This window comes from Haplochromis burtoni, unplaced genomic scaffold (assembly GCF_018398535.1).
Source record: "Haplochromis burtoni strain Fernald_Lab_line unplaced genomic scaffold, NCSU_Asbu1 Contig_3, whole genome shotgun sequence".
NCBI classification, from domain to species: Eukaryota; Metazoa; Chordata; class Actinopteri; order Cichliformes; family Cichlidae; genus Haplochromis; species Haplochromis burtoni.
Window position 1 is genome coordinate 724,576 of NW_024582364.1, and position 20,375 is coordinate 744,950.

The 20,375-nt window shown below is 39.2% G+C and overlaps 4 protein-coding genes across 6 annotated transcripts; all 4 read right to left on the bottom strand.

Annotated features, from left to right (window-relative positions):
* Nucleotides 1-438: 438 nt before the first annotated feature.
* LOC102303790 (interleukin-12 subunit alpha) lies at nt 439-2,465 on the bottom strand. Its single transcript, XM_005912819.3, has 6 exons — nt 1,827-2,465; nt 1,659-1,745; nt 1,484-1,525; nt 1,227-1,331; nt 959-1,003; nt 439-800 (listed from the first exon to the last, which is right to left on the bottom strand). The coding sequence occupies exons 1-6, from the start codon at nt 2,037-2,039 to the stop codon at nt 669-671; spliced, it is 624 nt and encodes a 207-aa protein (XP_005912881.1). The 5' UTR covers nt 2,040-2,465; the 3' UTR covers nt 439-668.
* Nucleotides 2,466-3,016: 551 nt separating this feature from the next.
* Nucleotides 3,017-11,387, bottom strand: zgc:153615 (uncharacterized protein LOC777747 homolog). 2 transcript variants are annotated; one of them, XM_005912822.3, is made up of 7 exons: nt 11,233-11,387; nt 9,352-9,461; nt 5,665-5,782; nt 5,338-5,544; nt 4,807-4,930; nt 4,348-4,485; nt 3,017-4,273 (listed from the first exon to the last, which is right to left on the bottom strand). In XM_005912822.3, exons 1-6 carry the CDS (start codon nt 11,260-11,262, stop codon nt 4,388-4,390), a joined length of 687 nt encoding a protein of 228 aa, XP_005912884.1. In that variant the 5' UTR covers nt 11,263-11,387; the 3' UTR covers nt 3,017-4,273; nt 4,348-4,387. The 2 variants fall into 2 exon arrangements, with proteins under 2 accessions (XP_005912884.1, XP_005912883.1); XM_005912821.3 differs by having other exon boundaries at nt 4,392-4,485; nt 11,233-11,386.
* Nucleotides 11,388-13,356: 1,969 nt separating this feature from the next.
* On the bottom strand, nt 13,357-15,360 carry LOC102304805. Of its 2 annotated transcripts, none has more exons than XM_042218930.1 (4): nt 15,017-15,360; nt 14,778-14,915; nt 14,583-14,701; nt 13,357-14,362 (listed from the first exon to the last, which is right to left on the bottom strand). In XM_042218930.1, the coding sequence occupies exons 1-4, from the start codon at nt 15,285-15,287 to the stop codon at nt 13,520-13,522; spliced, it is 1,371 nt and encodes a 456-aa protein (XP_042074864.1). In that variant the 5' UTR covers nt 15,288-15,360; the 3' UTR covers nt 13,357-13,519. The 2 variants fall into 2 exon arrangements, with proteins under 2 accessions (XP_042074864.1, XP_005912885.1); XM_005912823.3 differs by having other exon boundaries at nt 14,778-14,918.
* A 2,447-nt stretch (nt 15,361-17,807) lies between these two features.
* Nucleotides 17,808-20,203, bottom strand: LOC102305103 (vegetative cell wall protein gp1). The gene is made up of 4 exons (XM_005912824.3): nt 19,802-20,203; nt 19,508-19,648; nt 19,298-19,416; nt 17,808-18,998 (listed from the first exon to the last, which is right to left on the bottom strand). Exons 1-4 carry the CDS (start codon nt 20,070-20,072, stop codon nt 18,189-18,191), a joined length of 1,341 nt encoding a protein of 446 aa, XP_005912886.1. The 5' UTR covers nt 20,073-20,203; the 3' UTR covers nt 17,808-18,188.
* Nucleotides 20,204-20,375: the final 172 nt, after the last annotated feature.

Genomic DNA, 20,375 nt, shown 5'->3' on the forward strand with positions numbered 1-20,375 from the left:
ACTTGGGGATTTCCAAATGAAGCGTGAACAAACACTATACTGTGGTCTCTTTGTAAATGTTCTTCATGGTGGGTTTAGTTTGCTACATGTTTATAGGAAACATAGAGCATTGTGATTGCTCTGTGGCAAAAACAAAGAAACAAAACAAAATCCATCAATGTGCAATCTACATTTTTTTGTTGTTTAAAATGTATTAAGGAATATTTTTTTCTTATAGTCCACAAATGCTTTTTATTGTTTTCAAGCTTGACCGTAAACTAACCATGTCTTTAGATTCTTATAAAGAGTTAAAGCAGTTATCTTGTTGTAACATATTTAAAATGAAAAAAATAAATTAATTAATCAGTGAACAAAAAAAAGTGTAAACCAGCAGGTAGTATGCAGGAAAAAATATTTATTCAATGATTCTTAGAATCAAATAAATAACAACACGTTCAACATTTGAAAATAAATAGTCCAGAATAAAATAAATAAATAAATATCATTTTCAAGTCAGTAAACACAGTTAAATATAAGTCGTCAATTTTAAGATATGAGTTAAGTAATTTATGAAACTTTAAAGTATATTGAAGTGTTTTCTGTCACAGCAACATTAACTGACTGTCACCGTAGTTTCTGTAATTTCTTTCTGGAGCCTCTTGAGTATTGTTCTGGAGCTCAGTGACGATTCATTTAGTGTATTCATCAGAGGTCATGTACGCAATCACTCGGTTTATTGTGATGGCACGGACCTGGAAGCCCTTCAGCACTTTGCAGAGGTGAAGTCTTTGGTCGAAGGAGGTTCTGATGTTTGCAGCAGCCTTAAAGAAACACAGAAACATTATAAATGATTTGAAACATTTATGTAATTAAATTTTGTTTCCCTAACAAGCCTAAAATTTCTTTTTCAAAATATTAATGAGAAAGACCCGAAGAAGTGTGAAATCAAGCTTGATTTAAAAATAAATAGATCTCTTACCTCTCTTAAGGTCGAATCTGATGCCGGAAATATTCCGAAGCAGTTCTGTTGAGAGCAAAAAAATTCTTATATGATATAAATAATGTAAATGTTGGTAGTTTGTGATTTCTCCTTTGTTAAGATTTTAAAATTTATTTTAGTACCCTGGCAAATCACAGTACGATAAAACAACATTCAGAGAGTAATTTTATGAAAGAGTCTGCATTTATTTATTGAGAATTATGTAAAATCACAGTAAAAATGATAATAATTGTGTACAATCACATACCTTCATGAGTTCCCTGAGACTGAACAGAAGAGTACCAACAGGCTGCGCTGCGAGGAATTCGTCATAGTACTTCAGATCCTCCCGAATGTTTTTCAAACATGAGCTCTACCGGAAAACACAGCAAGCACAACCACAATAAATGTCAAACATCATTTTAGATTTGCTTGGAATTATTTGGCTTCCATGTCTAGACCTTAACATGTTTATCAAGAATATAAAGTAAAGAAAAAAAATGATGAAGTGGCACAAAAACCTACCTGGTCAAATCCTGATGTAGTGATTTCTGAGCATGCTGATCCCTGTGGGGGAAACCCAGTTAAGTCATCAGAGGCACAGCTAAAAAAGACTTATCAAATGTTTGTTACGTCTTGTTTCCATTTCACAATGTATCCTGAAACAAAATGGAAGCAATCTGGTATTTAAAGTGGGTACCTGTGGTGCACACGCTGATGGTGTGCTGGTTTTTTTGTACAGCTCCATGTTCTGCTTCGTGCAGTCAATTCCACTAAACAGGGTTTTCTGTTTGAGGACAAGTAATATTTAATAAAATGTAAACTGTAAGAAAAAAACCCTGTGGATTTGCATTCGTTGTAGGCCTACCTGGTTGAGTACATCCGTGATGTTCTGGAGCAGTGTTCTTGCGTATAATACACAGGAGTCTTGCATTCCCATCAGTGGCACAGATTGGCTGATCTGCCATAAAGGACAAGTGAGCACTAGGAGCAGCAGTGCAGGAGTGAAGTCTAGAAAAAAAAAAAGAGAAAAATTAGATAACTGGAAAATATCTCTTGGAAGATTAGACTCTTCAATCATGATACGTTATACTCACAGAGCTTGATGAGGGGCATCTTGGTTCAGAGTGGTAAGCTGTGTTCTTTGACTGTGTCTGGCTGAGCAGTGTTTTATATTCAGACTGATGCAGGGATTTCCCTGCATCAATGGAGCAGATCCACTGTAAGTTGAAAGTGTGGGCTCAAAATTGTGTAGTTTCCTTTCTCACCATATAACCGTGGTTTGCTGAAACTAATGTCTGTTCATTGTTCGATTACCAAAGAAAACATATTGAAAGTTCATCACATATGCTCTTTTAAACTTTGATTGTGCACAGTTACGTCTAATATTTCTCAAAATATTGATCGCATCTAAGATATCATTAATCACAACTAAACTTATATAGCCTTTTAAGGATGAAAAATAATAAAAGAAAAAGGCTGAAACATTTTTTTATGTGACAAAAAACTGAAACCCCCCCCCAAAACCACTCTAAATGGTCACATTTTATTCAGTATATATATATATATATATATATGTATATATGTATATGTGTGTGTGTGTGTGTGTGTGTGTGTGTGTGTACTTCCTGAGATACTTTGTTTTGTAATATTGCATTGATTTAATTTTACTGTCCCATTTTTGGGCTTTTTTAACAGCAATGTCCCAAATTTTGAGAAAAAAAGTATAATGAAGGCTTATAATAAACAGTTAAGTGATCATTAGTTTTTGCTATAGATTATTTTCCCACTGGTTGTAACTATGTAACACTAACCAAGGTTATTTTTGTCACCACGGCTTTTTCCCCCGTTGCTGGCGGTAAGTCCTTACAAAACTTAAGTGTCAACACATCACATGTGAAAGTGTGAATGTGAATAGAAACTAGACGGTGCCCTCGCTTCCTTCCTTGTGTAGCCTGCAGTCATTCAGTTGCAGTGTCAAGGCGTGATGCTTTCCTTGGAACGTGTGGATTTTTTTTCTTCTTGCAAATTCAGAAAAAAAGCAAAATAAATCTCATGAAAGTCGACACACTTGAAACATTTATTACGGAATCATTTTTTTCTGGTCTTTTTTTTTTACAATCATTATAGAATACATGTGTTCATGAATCAAGCAATAGAAAAAAGTGACTTTGTGTTAAATGACATTCTTAAAAAGCTTAGAATTAAAACACTAAAACACAACAAGGCATGTTGTTAATCCTTTTAATAAAGTATATTTTAACATTTACATACATAAACATTTGAAACAGATAAAATAGATATACGCTTAGGCTGCGATTTATTAATATATGTTTTACATTTGTGTTTACCATCTCTGATCGTTATTAAATTAAGAAAATGGAATTGCATATTTCTATTAAGAGACTATCTGTGTGGAGATGCCTGTTCCTTTTTACAGCTTTGTGTAAACTTTGAAAAAAAATGAACTTTTTGTGTCTTCTACTGAGCAGATCATCACATTTGACAAATACAGATTTGCCCAAATAAAGGTCAAAATACTGTCCAGTAAAGCTCTCAATGTCTTTAAAGGAGGTGGAAACTGTAGCAGCTATTTAATTATATTAAGGTTTGAGTCTTAAAGATTTTTTTAGGAACTTTCTGGAAAGCAGTTGCTTAAATGTAACAAATACAGAGTACTTATCGTTTCCTATTATACCAGATCAGGTATGTGATGCTTGATAGTGAATGAGAGTGATAAACGGCAATGTCACAGTGCTTTTAGTGAAGTGAACGATATACAAGTGAACAGAGCATTTCTAAGAACCCTGTTGATTATTAGAGCCAAACAAAAGACCTCAAGATCTCAACTCATCATCCTTTTTCATTAAAAAAAAAAAAAGAGACACAAGGCATGGTGGTGCTCTCTCCAACCCAGCCGTGCCAAAATCATTGAGTGCTAAATAAAGATCAGGGACGGAATCAACTCGACTCCCCTAATTTTATGAAATATGACGGGGACAATCATGCTGAGTGGAAGTGGAACGCCTGCACAAACTCATCTGTCAATACTGAAATTGGTGATCTTACACATGTAGATGTTGTGTTTTGAGGTTCTAAGATGTGGCGCAACGTATCACATGTGTCTTAATACTACTCTATATGCTGCATTCAACTCTCCAGATACAGTGAGCACAGATGAAGTTTCATTAGCAACACTGGTAGCAGTCCGTAGAGTGGGAAATCGGACGGCGTGCATACAGACACATGTGTAGACAAGGTGTTTATTTAGAGATGCCTTTCTCTGGCTGGTGCCGCTGATGGCTATGTGCATGCCTGCCATAACAAACAAGAAGAAATATGTTAAAGTGAGTCCAGGACATACTGTGAAGTGACAGCGCTTCCAATACCTTTGACAGCTAAGAAGCTGAGGTGGAGAAAAACTGTGGTTCACCTGGTGAGGTCCTCTATGTCCACTAGCATAGCGTCCTGCTCCACATGCAGCTCATCCCTCATCAGCAGCAACTGTACCAGCTCCTCATTTAGACCTGTTTGAAGATACAAATCCAGTCTTTGAATGTTTGTTTCCCTTGTATGATTGTATTTTATCGTGCCAAATGTGTGCTTTTGTTGTGATGATGTTAGACAGAAATGTGTTAAAAAATAGGAAGTGAGGAAGAGAAAAACAATCCCGAAAGATATCGTATAAATTCTTAAGTGGACTGAATGTCTTTTGATACTTTATTTGATAGAAATAATAGCATAGATGGCATGAATAAAAATATTAAAATCTGATAAAGTACAGATCAGGCTTTTGGCTTGGTTTTTAATAACTAATTTGTGTCTTTATGCGTGAGTCATCTACTCACTCTGAATCTGTGAATGCAAATCATTCGTGATGACTTGCAGCTGTCCAAGACTCATGTCTCTCATGTCCCCTTGCCTCAGATTCCTCTTCATTAAACCCTCACTGATGTGGGGCAAATGGGGAAGCTGCTCGTATAAGCACACACAGACGGGAAATTACTGCACGTCAAAATGTGTCAAACATTTGAGTGTAAATAAAGACTTAAAAAGTGTTGTTGATTATTAATCAACTGGATCTCTGGATTTTTACATGACGCAGCCTCTAACTGCAACTTGCAACACGTCTGTTCACCAGTTTCAGGGGCTTTCTCATGGTAACATGCACCCACGTCTCACGTACACATAAAAACTTGAGTGTTGACCTCTTCATGTGCCTATGTAGTTTTATTATGTCATATTTACTGAAACACCAACTTACATTCCATTTTCACTTTATTTTCCTTGATATTTTAGTGCCCTTAATAATTTCCTACGTTGAATTTTCCATGGAAGAGGGAATTAAGACCTCTGTGCATAAAACCCCTCTGACTCACCAAGTCAGCCACAGGTGAACGTCTGTGAAGCTGAATTTGCCTCTCTACCTCCACCTGCATGCGGGCCATGGGTCGAGCCAAAGCCAACGCCACCCGGGCCTCCTCTTGCAGCCTTCGCTGCACTCGCCAAAACCCACCGCAGTCATCTAAAGGATCTGAATCCTCCTCTCCAGTATCCCGGTCCGACAGAGATGAGCTCTGCTTACTCTGTATAGGAAGTGAGCGATACTGTGATGCAACAACAACTGCGGTCACCTCACGAGTGGAGTGGAACAGAAACACACATAAAACCCACATATGGTGACACAGAGAGACTCGGACACATACCACAGGTGACAGCGGTGTGTCTAGGCTGGTCTCTGTCCTGCTGTCTTCAGCATCGCTGTCCTTGTCGCTGCTGCTGTCATTAACAAAACACACCTGCAGGTTCACCCCACTCTGCAGCCTGAGAACACAAATGCAATATTCAGAGGCGCTCAGATCGCACCCGTTTTAGTCAGAATCACACATTAGAGAGCACAGGCCAATGCTGTTTGCACACAAGAAGCAAACACCATTTAAAATGCATATAAGCATGAAAAGTGGTAAGGCAAAGAGTGAAAACAGTTCATCTATTCTCTTCCGCTTAGTGAAAACAGTCACTTAAAAAAAAAAAAAAAGACAGCGTCAGAAGAAAGTTTCACAGTTTGCTTATGAGTTGTGATTCTGAGGAAGACCAACTGGATTTTTACACCACAACACAAAAAGTCATTTGCATTTGTTTAGTTTCTTGTCTATTTTCTTTGTTTTCATTTGTTTAGGGCAAAACTTATAAATGCATTTGAAAAAGTGAAAATCAGACAATAAAGGTTATGTTTGAGTTATTTCATTTGATGCTTAGCTAAGTCTACAGGCCTATTTAATCTTGCTATGTGTTACGCTTTGGTGTCCTGCCTGTCAATGTATCTGAATTTTGAAGTCTGTAACTCAGTGTAGCAAAACAAAAATTTCCTGATTTTTCCAGCTGTTAAAGCTTCCCAAGATGTTGCTTCATTACAATGGCGTGGTCCACACATTCATTCTCATATTAACTCATAATTAATCTAATCAACTGTTTTTGCTGGCTAACACCTGAATGCGAAATTGGCTAACAATAATTCACATGATACTTTGGACCAAATTAATTCATTTTTGTTGACATTTGTTGGATTCACATGTCAGTGATGCAGTTTGGGTACACATTGGTTTGGGCTGGTCAGTTCACCTAAAATGAACCAAAACCAACATTTAGAACCTCTAACTGATTTAATCTTACGAATGTCGGTTATTTTTTAAAATTATTTTTATTTTTTTGTCAATACAGAATTCGTTTAAAGCACACTCTGCCCTGTCCAGTCTGCCACATGGAAGCATCATGTAGGAAAAGTTAAACATAGGGCCAAATAAAATTAATGTGTCCCTTATTTGGAGACATTTTTGGCTACAGGAGAGTCAACCTCAAACAAAAAGAAGAAAACTGAGAGAAAAGTGGTTGAAGCGACAAACAGAAATACCGCCAGTATATTTCAACACTTGGAGCACAACAATATTACATTAGCTAACTGCTCAAGCTTTAATTAATATTAAACATTTATTTTAGCAGCATATTTACAATAAAAAACCTAATTAATTAATCGCAATCAAGGTAAAATGTTTGCCCACTGACTTTGAATTTCTGCATATATTCATATTTCCAGTGGTTCCTCCATATTGGAATTTTTGGCACATCCCAAAAATTGTTTAGCTAGATCCAAAGATTTAATCACAGATATGGAAACAGCATAGTAAAGCATAAAGCCTTTTATTTATTCAGATTTCTGTTACTTTAGGTCACACAGCAGGTTAGGATAGTATTCATTATGAAACAATTCATCCGACTTTACAACAATGTGGGCAAAGACTCTTTTTCCCATTTCATAAACAAGGTCTTTAAAAATGGTCGGTAACATCTCTTATACAGAAGTGAAGGAAAAAAAAACCTTAACCTCAGCCTTTCCAAGGGTTCAAAACACCATTTATTCAATTCCAGATCATGATACTGAAAGAACCTAACAACCCAAAGTAACCTTCCCCTACACTAAGACAAAAACAATTACTTAAACAACACCTCACTAACTCTTTTTGGAATTTCCACCCTAAACTACACCCCGTTACACCTTTACCTCCAACGGGGGAGGGGGTCACATGCTCAATTCCACCAATTGTAGCTGTGGATAACTGTGTCAGGCATTACTTCTTCTTTCGCAAGCTGACGAAACTACTTTCTCAAACATCTACAGTAACGAAGGACAGCCCCACTGTGTGACATAAACTAAAGGGTATTGTGGGAAAAAGGAAAAAAAAAAAGTTGGGAGCCAAAAAGCTACTGGAGGTCAACTGGTGTCACTTAGAGAAAGAGTACTGATGTAAGTGCTGCGGCTTTGGTTAACCACGGGGAGTCTGTCATAATGCAAGTCGTTCCAGTTGCATTACATGTTTTTCTATCCAAAACTGCAGACGTGAAATGTCATTTCCATGGAAACTAGTATGTTATTTGATTTCTATCAAATATAGTACTATTTACAATGACATTTTATAAGAAGATATAAAATATTCTCTAAGTAAGTAAAAAAATTACTGATCAACTTATTTTATTTGCATTGCAAAAATAAACAACAAGTCTGACAAATTAAAAAAAAACATTGAATACTAATGTTTAAAAAATAAAATATTTGGATATTTCTGATATTTAAAAAAATATTACACTGTCCTTTTATTTTTATTATTTAATGATTTAACGGGCAGGTTGGTGGCACAGAGTTCGAAGAGAGCTGTCTGATTTGAGAACATCATGTCTGACCTGTGTCCCACCATGAAGCTGGGGCATCGCTTAGTTTCTGTGTGGGCAGCTCATCATGCAACAGAGGTTAACCACAGTGCCATGCTCTACGTTCCCATTCTTTCCATACTCTCTAGATAGCCCAATGTCAGTCCCTTTAGACTGACTGTAAACATAACTGTGGCACTCCGGGAAAGCTTTCACTTTCACTTTGCATGTCTGTGACTTAAATGACTCACTTTCATCCTCTGTTGTTGCATAGTCCGTATGAAACCAGCCATGATAATTAAACGTACACACAACTCCAGAACGTCACTGCTTCTAGATAAATTTCTACCAAGGAAAACTATTCCACCTCCCTAATTTGTTTGTTGTAGTTTTCAGCTAACAGTTGTTAGTCAGCAAATGACGTAATCTGATGATTAATCCCCTCTCCTGGCTGTAAAGGTCTTAACCCTTTAGCACCCAAGTATAATACAGGTTAAGTGGAGTTATTTTGTACATTTTCTCTGTAAAATCACCAGATAACTCTCATTACAAATTCAATCATTTGAATTTCCTCTCCCAAAAATGGCTGAGGACTTACAGTAATGTAAAATGCAGGTAATAAAACCTAGGCGGAGCTGAATTTTATGTCCTTCTTTACACTGCAGTATTTTGTGAATGCTTTTTGCTACAATGATACACTAAATATCCCCCCAAAAGCTCTTCTTCTCTTCTTTCTGAAACCATTTGAATTTTGTCTCTAGCAGAAATGGTAACCGAGTCAAGGTCATTTGAAAGAGCTTGTAAAATGGGCCCTCCACAAGGCCTATTGTAAATAAAGGGTTAACTTAAGGTGCTTCCATGATACAGTTGGCATCTCAGAGACGCGGCCAACAAAATAAATAAATACATACATAAAAAAAATATTTTCATGAGAGCTAGACTTTAATATGAAAAGGCTTTGTGAGAACGGAGAGCTTCAGGAAACCAAATGAGTTTGATGAACGTTAGTTCACCAAATTTCAGTGATTTTTTTTATTTTTTTTATTTTATTGTACATCACTGCGCTCGGAAGATGTTCAAATGCAGTCAGAATGACATATAAAGCCAACAATCTATCACATTATTACTGTTACTATTCAAAATGAACCATTCTCTTCTGCTTGCTCACACATACACTCAGTCAAACGCACCGAGACGAAGGGCCGTTCTTGCTGCAGCTGGTGTAGATGACTGGCTCATCGTCATAGAAACTGCCAAGGGCAAGTTTCTGCCTGATGGACTCTCTCTCATTCCTCTGGGCCTGCCACAAACAGAGAAACGTGGAAGCACAAAGAATATTAACACAGACGAGGCTCCTGTGCTGCCGTCTCTCTCTGCTTGATTTGCCAAGTGGGTCGCTTATTGACAAGGAAGACTGATGAAATTCATAAACAAATGCATAAATTCAGGTAATACCAAAATGAGAGGACACTCTCATTTCTTCTAATCAACTATAAATCCTGTTACACCCGATTAAGAGGGAAAATGTGATGGATTCACATCTACCGTCTACTTTTGATTCCATGTATGAATATGAGTATTAAAACATTCATTATCTGCTACTACTACCAGCTGACAGCCTGTCCAGGATTTCTCATCTGATGCGTGTAAACAGTAGTATTGAAATAGATGTATAGAAAATGATTAAACGAATGAATCTGGCAGATGCAGTCCTCATTAACACTTCAGAGAAACGTACTGTTTCAATTCTGAGAGACAGTGCACATAATTTTTTCCCCCCCACAGGCCAGGCCCAGAAAAGACTGAAGAATGAAACAAGTAATAGGTGTATCTATCCAGTTATGTCAGTGCATCTGAATGCATTTTTATTAAAGATCTTTGTTCATTACAATCATAGGATTGTAGTGACGGTGAATCATCCATAAATGGCTTCTTTCACTAATTTATGCATCACATTTCATCATCAAAACAGCAGGTACTATTTAAACTGGTTAAAAAAATTCCATTGCATTCTTTTAGTGCTGCTGATTCAAAATGCCGTGTCACTGTGGGCTGGTGTTTTACAGCTTCCTCTTCCTATGTGACTAGTTTCTTTTGACCGACATCCCATTTTTCATACTTTTTGTTTCACTTTAATGACATTGGATCTTTATGTTCTGCCCCCTTTCCCTCATCTGTATTTCTCATTCTTTTCCCCTTTAACCTTTTGAGCTTCCACACCCGAGCCTTCTATCTCGTTTCCTTTTATTTCACTTCATCTCAGCTTTCAGTCTGTAGCTCCCCCTTTGAACCGATTTCATTTTTTCCCCTTGGATCCTCACAACATGATTTTCTATTCTGGCATCAAAGGGAAAGTATTTATATATGATGGATTTGAGCCAAAAACATCTGCTAAAGCTGCCTGAGTTTGTGTGTGCTCTTTGGAACCACACATATATTGAATAACACTTCTAAAATTAGGCACGTTTCTCTTATGTGTCAGCGTTTGTACTCAAAATAGCTGCAAAACTGATACATACACATACACACACCACTACACCCTCTTTTTTTGTGACGCATCCTTAGATGAGGATGTGACGTAAAAGCATAAATGAGTTCATCGCCATCATTCTCCAAACCAACGCTGGCCCCTGCTCACCCACTTCAGACATACAGATGCCCTCCTTACTAACAAAATGACTACACGAGCACATGCACCCCCACAAGCCCAAAATTGTACCCCTTATAAAGAATGTACATGGTATGATGAATGCAAATGTAGAAAGATTTTAGTTCCTATTCAAACAAAAGATAGTATAACATACAATGATATAGATATCAATGATCTGAGATGGAAAATTGTGTCAAATCTGACTGAACAAATGCAGGAGCATACATATTACACAGATATATTCGAGCACAACCACATACGAACACGCCCACTCCCTTTTCCACTCATCCCATACGGCTGATTTATCTACAGCATCACACCCATGATGGATACCTATCATGTATACCTTTAAATAGCTTGTTAAATGCTACAGACCCATCAGAATCACACACTAAATGCAAGCAAATACAAATCCACACACCTGGTAAATGCGTTTCTCTTGGTGCACCATCCTTCAGCGCATCGTACTAAAACAGCCGTCCTGCCCTCCTCTACACTGCAGTGAAACTAGACCCAGGAGACCCTCTCTTATACCGCAGCTCCGTGCAGGAGAGCGAGGGTGGGAGGAAGGGATGACAGAGCGGGAAGGGGAGAGGCAGCAGATAGGGGAGGGTGGGGAGACGTGGGAGCAAGAGAGGAAGGAGTGGGCGGCGACGGAAGCAGAGGAGGAGAGAGAAATCAAGGGAGGGGAAAGAAGAAGCTGCTCAGTGCTGCCACTGCTTTCCTGATCTGTTATCTGTACCTCCATCTTCCTCTATTTTCTCTCTCTTGCCGTCTCCTCTTCACCTTTCCTTTACTGGAAGGAGAGGGACAAATAATAAATCTGTGTTTCTGATAAATTGAGGCAGACATTTTGGATCTATAAAAAAATGGCAGGTGGACTAGGCTAGAAGGCCTAATGGATGAGAATGCAACAAAATACTTAGAGGCAATAGCTGGTTCTTTAATAGATCAACATCTGATTATTGGCCTTACACAGCGTAGTAGATTTATTATATTTGTTTTGTCTTCTGGAGGAATTTCCTCCAGCCTCATCCCACATCAACATCAAAGGTACAAGTGTAATGAGCCGTAAGAGGCATAAGGAAGCACATGACGCATTTGTCCACATGTGCATAAACAACCAGTGTTGCACACACACACAGGCTTGCAGTTAGTTCCCACAGTGCAGTTGTTCACTGATTAAATGACTAAAGACTGAGTCATCTTCCTTCTTTCGTCAACATCAAGCCAAATATTCTCAGTCTCTCCATGCCAGGAATTTTTGCTTATGGAAAATATGCTGCATATATATATATATATGTGTGTGTGTGTGTGTGTGTGTGTGTGTATGCTGCATGCATATAAAAACAGTTACAGAACTGCATATTGCAAATATGGCAATAAACACAGCCTGTTGTTGCACTTGTCTTTTACCCAAATTTAATTTTTTCCCTATAGCCCATTCCTTTTTATTTGGAGAAGTCTCTTCAACAGCTACAAGAGACGTAGCCATCAGAATAAGTGTCCTCATTTATTTCCATGTGTGGATCAAACAACAGACACAGTGAATCACTCACAGAGATGCTGGACAGCCTGGTTCTTGCTACACTGTAACAGTGATCTGCCTGTGGTGCAAAGATATCCTTAAGCTCCTCTGCCCAGCTGTGACTGTTTACCATGCATCCTAGTCTTCCTCCCTGATGCTGTGCATCTTCCCACCAGTGGCACGTTGTGGTCTTTCTAGTGAATACGTCTCCCTCCTCTTCCTCATCCATGTCCACATCATAGTCCTCCATAAAGATACAAAGTAGAGTAGGCAGAGCAAATTTTAGAGATGGAGGAGGAGCTGAGAGATCTGGTCGGGAATCTAGCCAGACATAAACAGGAGAGGAATGCAGATCTTTGACCAAAATTTGTTTAAACGACGGCTGTTCCAGTCTATTTAATGCACGGTATCTTAATGTTTCCTGTGGTAGCATGGATAGAAAAAAAATAGATTATATAACAAAATGAGATTAAAAAAATGTAGAATTTCAGTCTCTGATTTTAATCCTTTCATTAAGTTCATTTAAACAAAGCCACAAAATAAATCTATAGCCTGATACAAACATCCAAATTCTTTGTCACAAAATCCTGTGTACCACAAAACGCTCACCTTGGCTAAAGAGATGCAACCACTTCTTTAAATGATTGAATAATTTAACCAGCTGCAGCAAGACACACGCAGTGTTGCATGAATGATCTACTTGATTTCTTGTTCTGGAGCTCTGGACCCTCCAAGTAGCATTTAGAAAATGAAGTGGCTGAACGACAATGAGCATGTCTGGATTCAGAGTCCAGCATTACACATCTCTCAGTTGTCACGTGTGGTTGAATTTCAGCGAAGTGCGTACACACAGTCACGGAGTGCCCAAGGGGGAAGAGCATTGTGTAAAAATATATAGGAGCAGACAGAATAGGGTCTGTATGTGCAGTGGGTGAATGGGATTTATGCACCAACTTTTTTTTTTGCAAAGACAAGAAAAAAAAAAAAAAAAAAAAACCACATGAGAACAAGTTCACAGTAGAAAAATCTTTAATTTTCTTCATCATCATCATCATCATCATCATGCACCACGAGAACACAAGATTTTCTTAGAACAATTCAACCATTACCAAATTCACACCAACAAGAAACCCTTAGCACTTACAGCTCTGCTTAATTCAGTCAGGGACCTCCTTGACCTCTACTGAGGAAACCTGGAAGCAATTTGCAAAGGGAAGCCTGAATGTGTTTGGAATCTAGATTTAAAACCTGCTTTGGCTATGTACTTCTGGTCATCAGGGAGTTTCTTAGCCTTGTATACAACATATGGCTCAAAGGGGAGCTTGTCAAATGGAACATATGGTGCTATAGGGGCTGCAGAGGTTTCTGGGCTGACAGGGCTTGGGTAACTCAGTTTCACAGGGTTAGCTGGGTAACTTGGCATAGCAACTGGGGTAAATTGAGACCAAGTAGGTTGCTTTGGCAAATTTGGTTTTTGTTGGTATGAAGGCTTTCCAAAGAAATATTCAGTCTCCGGGTTGTAGTAGTAAACCTGAGTTTTGTCAGGGATCATTTGCAACTGTTGGACTGGTGGAAGGTAGTGCATATTAGGAAAATGTGGAGGGTAATAGGCAGGGCTCTTGGAAGGAATTTTGTTGCCACTAGGTCTAACAGCCATAGGTGGTGCCACAGTGGTTGTAGCTGGTGGCACAGTGGTCTTCACTGGGAGAAAGTAGGAGGAGGAGGAGTAGTAGGGGTAATAAAAGTTATATGGGTAGTACAGAGGGTATGAATATCCAGGTGGCTTTGTGTGAGGGCGAGTGGTAGTTGGGTTAGTTTTAGCACCTGGTGCCATCATATGCATGTAATAGTTATACCAGTAGGAATTATATAGATTAGGATAATAGGGCTGTTTTGCTTGTCGTCTTGAGCGATGGAAGTGCCATGGCCTGAGAGAGAAAGGAAATTTCCTGGACTGTTGAACTGGGCAGATGAATTCAACTGCCATCCCCCGCCAATTCATTGGCAACACATATCTTCCATTCTGAAACAAAAAAACCAAACATGTTTTGGCCTGGGTTTGTTTTTTTGGCAAATTTAGCATCAAGCAATTATACCAACTCTAAGTTTGAAGAGATCTTTTTCAAAACTACCAAAAGAAAATATAGAATTCATCAAATAATGCAGATATGAAAACCACATTCCATCAAGTCCAGGTCCTTTTAAAAGAAAAAAATAAAAAATAAAAAAAAGGAGCAGCATACCTCTGTTAGCACACTGCAGGCATTATATGGGACATTTAAAACTAGTCCCAGTGCGTTCTGCTGCATTGAGAAACCACAGCTGTCAGGCACGTGCTTCAGTGGTAAGGGTTTAGCATTTTCTGAGAGAAGGAGAAAACATGCCAGTATTCAATGACAGTTTTTAAAAAACGTTTTGCATACTAATATTTTTTCTACCTATGTGCAGTTGTAGATCAGCAGCACCAGGCCCCATGGCCTTCAGCTTCATCTTGTTATCACTACAGTGTAGTGAAGAGTTTAATTGCCTCCATGCTGCTTCATTAGCAGTGTCATTCTTCAGCTTTGATCTACTCTCTGCTTTAGGAAGAAAGATATCCCAACACAAAGTTAACTGCAACAACCTTTGCCTCAAGTGTACCGAGCATATCAAATTAGCAGAAACAGCGAAGTGTTGCCTGTGATGCTTGACTGATGCAAGTCAACTTGCAGCAACGCATGTCCTGTGGCAGCTGCAGAAGAAGCAGGTCCTGACTGGGATTTAAGCCTTTTTCCATTAAAGAGAATGCTTCCCTTTCTTCCATCTTTCACTGCAGTCTCACTAGATCCCTCATGTTTAATTTTTTTGCCCAGCACTTGCAAGTTTAAACAAAGGGCTAAAGAGCACAGGAGTAATGTGACTGCCACAGTTTGACATGCTCTACATCTCCCACTTCTATCACCTCCCATAGTGGTGACACAGTGCAGATGGAAAGAACTTCACAGCGATGCAGAACAACTAAATCACAGCTTCTGATGCTGTCTGCAATTTGTCACCAGCTAATCAACACAGTTACAGTTTGCACCTGTGGCCTCATTAAGAGCCTTTGGCAGCTGACTCTAGTGTTGTCCTGGGATAAGCAGAACATTTTTTATGGAGCATGAAATGCGTGGAATTCTATAGTCATCATAACTCATGAGTTTGCAGACAAGATTATCCTATTTAGATATACTGTAGACAAGTGTAGGCTCTGTCTCTTGTTAAACTAATTTTGGTTAAAGTAAAATTATTCTCCTTTGGAACATAAGTGAATTGAATAAAGAAAAATTCAAATAAGTCTAGGTAGGTTATTCCAATGAGCTTAAGAAACTCTTCTTTGACTCGATTAATAATCAAATAAAAGTTCTCAGTTTCAAGAATTACAGTAGTAAACACCATCTAACCGTAGCTTGAACACTGAATGACTGAGCAGAGAAGAGTTTTATAAGATCCTGTAAAAGAAAAAGAACTGAAAAAAAAAATTGAAATGCAGCAGTTGTGTAGTATTTGCTACACCATTTAGTTACATCTTTACACCATATATGCATTTGTCAGAATGCATGCAGAAGTATGAAACCAGAAGTACAAACTAGTAATTTCATCATGGTGCCACTTTATAAATGCCTACCCAATAAAATGCTGCAATAAAGCAGAAAAAAACACTCTGCTGACTTTTTCCTAAAATATCTGGACAAATTTACTTTGCAGCAAATAACCAAACCACAAATGTGATTTAAAAAATTCATACAAAAATTGACATCTCATAATATGTGTTGTTTTTCATCAATTGCAGGTTAACAAGTTAAAAGAAAAATGAAATCACTTTGTAATTTGCATTACTAAAATTAATATCTGAATAAACCTGTATGTGCAAAGTGTGCCGTTAAAATATGTCTGTGAAGGTTCTCAGTCATCCAGGTCATCGTAGTCAAAGGAGCTTGCAAAGAAAAGCGTCTGGACTTCTTTAAGTTACTTGAAGACGTTTCACCTCTCATCCGAGAAGCTTCTTCAGTTCTAAGGTCAAATGGTGGGGAGTCCCAGATTTAAACCTAGTGGGAGTATCCCCCCACAGAGGGACAAAAGGACCCCCTGATGATCCTCTAATCGCCTGAGCCAAGGTGTGAAACTGGGTGTGGGTCCCAATCAGCCAGAGTTTCAGGTGAGCTCATTGTGAAACCTGGCCCCACCTTATCATGCGAATTCCTGAGGTCAGATGGCCCAGGATGTGAGTGGGTGTTAAGGCGTCTGGGGAGGGAACTCAAAACTGGATTATGGATTATAGACAGTTGGTGTCGTAAACCCCCGCCTCTGTTCAAAGATGGTCGCTCACAGTGGACATAGATGGCTTCTTTCACTCCTCTTTCAAACCATCTGTCCTCTCTGTCCAAAATGTGAACATTGGCATCCTCGAAAGAGTGTCCTTTATCCTTAAGATGCAGATGGACTGCTGAGTCTTGTCCTGTGGAGGTGGCTCTTCTGTGTTGTGCCATGCGCTTGTGAAGTGGCTGTTTGGTCTCTCCAATGTAGAGGTCTGGGCAGCGAGGAATGCCCAAACCTCTTTAATGTGCCGTTAAAACGCTTGTTTGCAGAGCTTGGCAAACTATTACAAACAGCTAACTGAAAGAAAGGATGGGCTCAAACAACTCCAAGAAAAAAATAATAAATCCAATGAGTGGCCTAAGGTGGTGGTTATGGTAAATGGACTGGTTTAGTGTATTTCAACGCTACTTGAGCACTTTATACAATATGTGTCATTCACACCCGCCCATTCGAGCAGTTTTTATTCTAAGCTTAAGTGCCATCTCACATTGCACTCCAATGGATGCAAGGTACTTATGCTGGAATATTGGCATGCAGACTGGAGCAGCCAGGGACTGAACTACCAACTTCTCAATTGTCAGATGACCACCTTTGCCTCCTAAGCAACAGTCACCCTGGTTATTTCTGATTATCTGTATTTACAAATTGTGTTAGTTTGTTTTTTCATTTTTATTAAAAGGAACAAAATGAAGAGTGTAAAGAGAAAACTGGGAGGGTGGGGCAAAATAGAAATTGTCAAAAATGAGTCAATATTTTTTTATTGATTAATTGAATCTTTATTTTGAACATGTTGAAAAAGTACAACAACATAGAATTAAACAGAGACAAAGCAAAATGAGCAACCACAACTACAAATAACTTTAATGTTCAAAAAGGAGCGGGAAGAAGCATAAGCTTATTTAATCCCACCCCTTTTCCACCATCTAGTAATCAATAGACTGCAGAAATACCTCCTTGCAATTACATTATATGTCACATGTATTTTTTAAGAGAGTGAGAGAGAGACAAGCAACAAGCTGTTTTTTTCTGACTTGTTTTTTTCCCCCCCGGTGCCATTTGAGTAAAACTGATCTCTTGAAGGACCCAGCATGCCAGGTAAAGGACCTGGTGTACAACTGTACATGATTTAGTCCTGTAAAGATAGTCCATTTGCTGCTTTGACTAAGTTGGAACAGCATAACAGAACATTGCTTTTTATTAGTTAAAAGCAAGCTTAACAGTTCAGGCTACATAAGCCCAGCATAGTGCAATAAAATAGTGACTTTCCAACATTACATATCCACCCGACCCCCCTTTGTTTGGTGGGTGGTTGCAGACAACAGGGACATTAATCATTTAAATTTGAGCCCCCAACATCCAAATATCATCAAGTCTGCTTATTAATTCCAATCACCTTTGCACTAAATGCTCATAACATTTATGATTCTTGAGTTTGAATCTGTGGTGCTGATTGAGTTGAGCTGTTGAACAAAGAATTTCAAACCAAGAACTGGTGTTATTTAAAGCCTTTATTATATTTTCGTCAAACTATGACGAAAGGGCATTAACTGAACTTGTTGATGGAAGTGTGGAAAATTGTGCGACTGAGCTTGAGGCAGCAGAGTGTCTGTGCTTCCGCTTTCCAAGTCTGGATTAGGATTGCTTGGATATTGAGGAACAAATTGAGGGAAAGGCACAACATATTGAGGGAGTACGGTGTCCGAGCTTCCAGTAGCAGCCGCCAAATCTGCATTAGGGTTGTTCGGATATTGTGGAAGAGGGACAAACTGAGGGAAGAGAGGATACTGGGAGAGGAAATGCACATTGGGTGGACGCTGCAGTGAGTGGGGATAAGCGTCAGCGTTAGTTGTGGTTTCAGTATCTGCTGGCACAGGTAGTGGAAAGGGCAAAAGAAAAGGTGGACCAACTGGTTTGTAATCAGGTAAGAGAAACTCTGGAGGAATGAAGGATTCTGGCTTTGCAGTGGTGGTTGGGGCTGCTCTTGTGGCTGGAAGTGGGGGATAAAAGTAAGGATAGAGGGGGGGAAAGGGTGGAGGGTATTGCTGGAATGGGGGCATTTCTGACTGCTTAATGGGTTCTGCAGGATCCGATACGGCAACTGAAGGATATGGATAGTGCATTTGTTGTGGAAAGAAAAAGGGTTGAGGAACATGGGCATACAATTGGTCTGGATTTTTGCTAGTGTAGGGCATCTGGGAGTTTGATGCGGGGTCCTCAGGGGTTTGAGAGGCAGTCGTCATAAGAGCTGGTGCTGCAGGTTTGGAACACCAAAGGGAGATTGGAATACCCTGCCACCGCATTGGAAGCACATAACTGCCACCCTTTAAAACAAGAAGGAATATCAAGACTTGCGTGTTACCAGTCAAGGAGTTAAAGTTATTTACCCACTTTTAAAAGAGCCATAATTGTTAGAGATCACAATATTAAGTGTTTATGTTTAGCCAAGAGACCGTTCCAAACCCATGACTAGGAAATTAAAGCCTCGGCCATCTAAGGAAGATTTTGCATAATTTTAATTTACTTTTGATAATTAAAAAAATAATCCTAAAACCAGCCAATTTTAACAGCAGGCTGCCAATTATTCAAATATAGCATAAGACTTAATTTCAGTTAAAATTACCTCTTGAACCACACTGCAGCCATCATAGGGAACCTTCATAACAAGTGACCGTAAGTTCCTCTGCATGTTGTAGCCACAGTTGGGAGGGACCTGGCTCAGAGGTACTGGCGGTGCATTTGCTATGGGAAAAAAAGTTTACATGACGATGCAACCAAATGGACACTTTACAAAAAATAAAAATAAAAAAAATAAAAAGCCCTGCTTGCTTACCTTGGTCCACTGCTAGCTCTGACACTCCTCTTCCCGCTACCCTGAACTTCATCCGATCCCCACCGCACAGCAGCAAAGGTACCATGCGCCTCCATGCTGCTTCTCTGGAACTGGTGTCATACGTTTGGCCTTTTGACCAGCCTGACGTGGGGGAAAAAAAAAAATCAAGAAGAGCAAGTTTTGCAGTTATGCACAGAGGCATAGAGCTTTTAAATAAAAATGCAAGTACATCTCCAAATAAGCACGCTTTCCTGCAGCCAGTGTCCTTACATAAACTGTGGACCTGAAGCTTACCTATAAAATCTGCTTGATAAGATTCCTCCACGGATGAGTTTGTAGAGGCTTTCCCATATTTAACCTCTGACTCAAGGCCTGAGCCTTTCCCGACAGATTTTCCGAATACGACTTTCCCCTTTCGTGCACCTAACGCATCGGCCTCTTTGCGCCCTCCTCGCCTCTCTGTTTTCGTTAGTCGGTAACAGTCTATTGCTTGCACTAAATGGCACATCAGAATAACAGCTACAGCACAACAAACGGAGGCACGTCTCCCTTTTTCTCTACGCATCGTTTAGCTGTGCGTGTCTCCTAGAAATGTTAAGAGCTGGAAGGCGAGACTTCGCCATGGCTATTTGTGCGGCAGCAAACAAGCCAGGAGCTGCCACAGCGAATCAGAAGCCGCTGCGGGGACATCAACGGATTCTCTAATTTCCTGCACCATATGCACCTGAGTAATGTCTAGTTAACATTTTATTCTTAACGGGCTTTGTGTGTGTGTGTGTGTGTGTGTGTGTGTGTGAGTGAGTGAGTGAGTGAGAAAGGGAGAGAGAGAGAGAGTTTAATTAAGACACACAGTAATAATTAATGAGGT